A 1,357-nucleotide genomic window follows, 5' to 3' on the forward strand; every position below is an offset into this window, starting at 1 on the left:
CACACAACACACACACACACACCCATACACCTCACACCCCACTACATCCGTCGCCATGTTTCTAATACTTACACGCTTTCTCATTTGCAGAGCTTTGCATCTACCCGACAATGTTCGCCGGGGTGGTCCATTATGGAGTGTTCTGTCGCAAAGAGGTGGTCCGCTCAGGGATCAGGTATGGCCCCTTCAAGGGCAAGATCGTCAACACCAGTGAAATTAAGACATTCGATGACAACACCCACATGTGGGAGGTAAGGAGATAGTCGCCATGATGAAACTTAATTGGTGAGCGTGTGTGTGTGTGTGTGTGTGTGTGTATGTGTGTATATGAGTGTATGTGTATATGAGTATGTGTGTGTATGAGTATGCGGGTGTGTGTGTGAGAGTATATGAGTGTGTATGTAAATGAATATGTGTGTGTGTATGAGTATGCGTGTGTATGTGTGCGTGTGTGTATGGATGTGTGTGTATATGAGTGTGTGTGTATGAGTATGCGGGTGTGTGTGTGTGTATGAGTATGTGTGTCTGTAAAAAATGTCCGTAGACCATAAATATATTTATAATATATACGTGTGTATGAAATTATACACAAAGAGGGGAACCACTCAGTGGTCTTGAGTCGGATAATTCACTGCTGAATTTTTATTCACAACTGCTTTATTCTGGCTTAGCACGTTGCTTGAAGACATTTTTGAATTGAATTCACGATGTATAACGATAACATTCGATATGCACGTGTCTGCTTTGAGGTATGGTATACATTTGAGTTTTATAATTATACGTCCCCAGAAGTCTCTACTGAAGATCCACAGATGATTAACTATTTAATTAATTTATTGGTTGATTAATTGATTCATTTTTGAAATCATTAATGGTGAAACTTCGAGGTATAAGAATAACTTGTCTTTTTAATTCTTTCAAATTGCCTTGGTCGCCTGCATTCAACGTGCTATAAATAAGAAATTTTTTTCCGTGGTTTAGGGATTTGACATCTCTTTTCAGCATGTAAGGAGACCACTTAGTGGTTCTCCTCTTTGTGTATAATTTTATGCACACGTACATATATACATATATATATATATCGCTGACCAAAACATTCAATTTTTTTACCTCCGTGTTTTTCTCCTTGTTTTCTCCGTATTCTTTCTGTTGAAGAGCGTAGCTCGAAACGTTAAAGACTTTCTGTATTCCCGAGCGTTAAACTCATACATCCTTTTGTTGTTTACACCACCTGTCCTCGTCTGTTGTTGTTTTTTTCGTAAATTCTCATATATATATATCCATATATTTGTAAATGCATGCATACGCACGTACATACATAATACATGTATTTAGGTATATAATGTCATATATATTT

The 1,357-nt window shown here is 37.7% G+C and overlaps 1 protein-coding gene across 1 annotated transcript in view; it reads left to right on the forward strand.

Moving 5' to 3' along the window:
* LOC106882493 (zinc finger protein 211) overlaps positions 1-1,357 on the forward strand; it is a gene marked incomplete at both ends in the record, with an annotated part of 10,354 nt that overhangs the window by 2,130 nt on the left and 6,867 nt on the right. The window contains one exon of the mRNA XM_014933188.1: positions 91-251. Within this exon, the coding sequence (XP_014788674.1) occupies positions 91-251 (161 nt within the window). The remainder of the gene's footprint in view (positions 1-90; positions 252-1,357) is intronic.

Source organism: Octopus bimaculoides, unplaced genomic scaffold (assembly GCF_001194135.2).
Source record: "Octopus bimaculoides isolate UCB-OBI-ISO-001 unplaced genomic scaffold, ASM119413v2 Scaffold_212838, whole genome shotgun sequence".
Classification (NCBI taxonomy): Eukaryota; Metazoa; Mollusca; class Cephalopoda; order Octopoda; family Octopodidae; genus Octopus; species Octopus bimaculoides.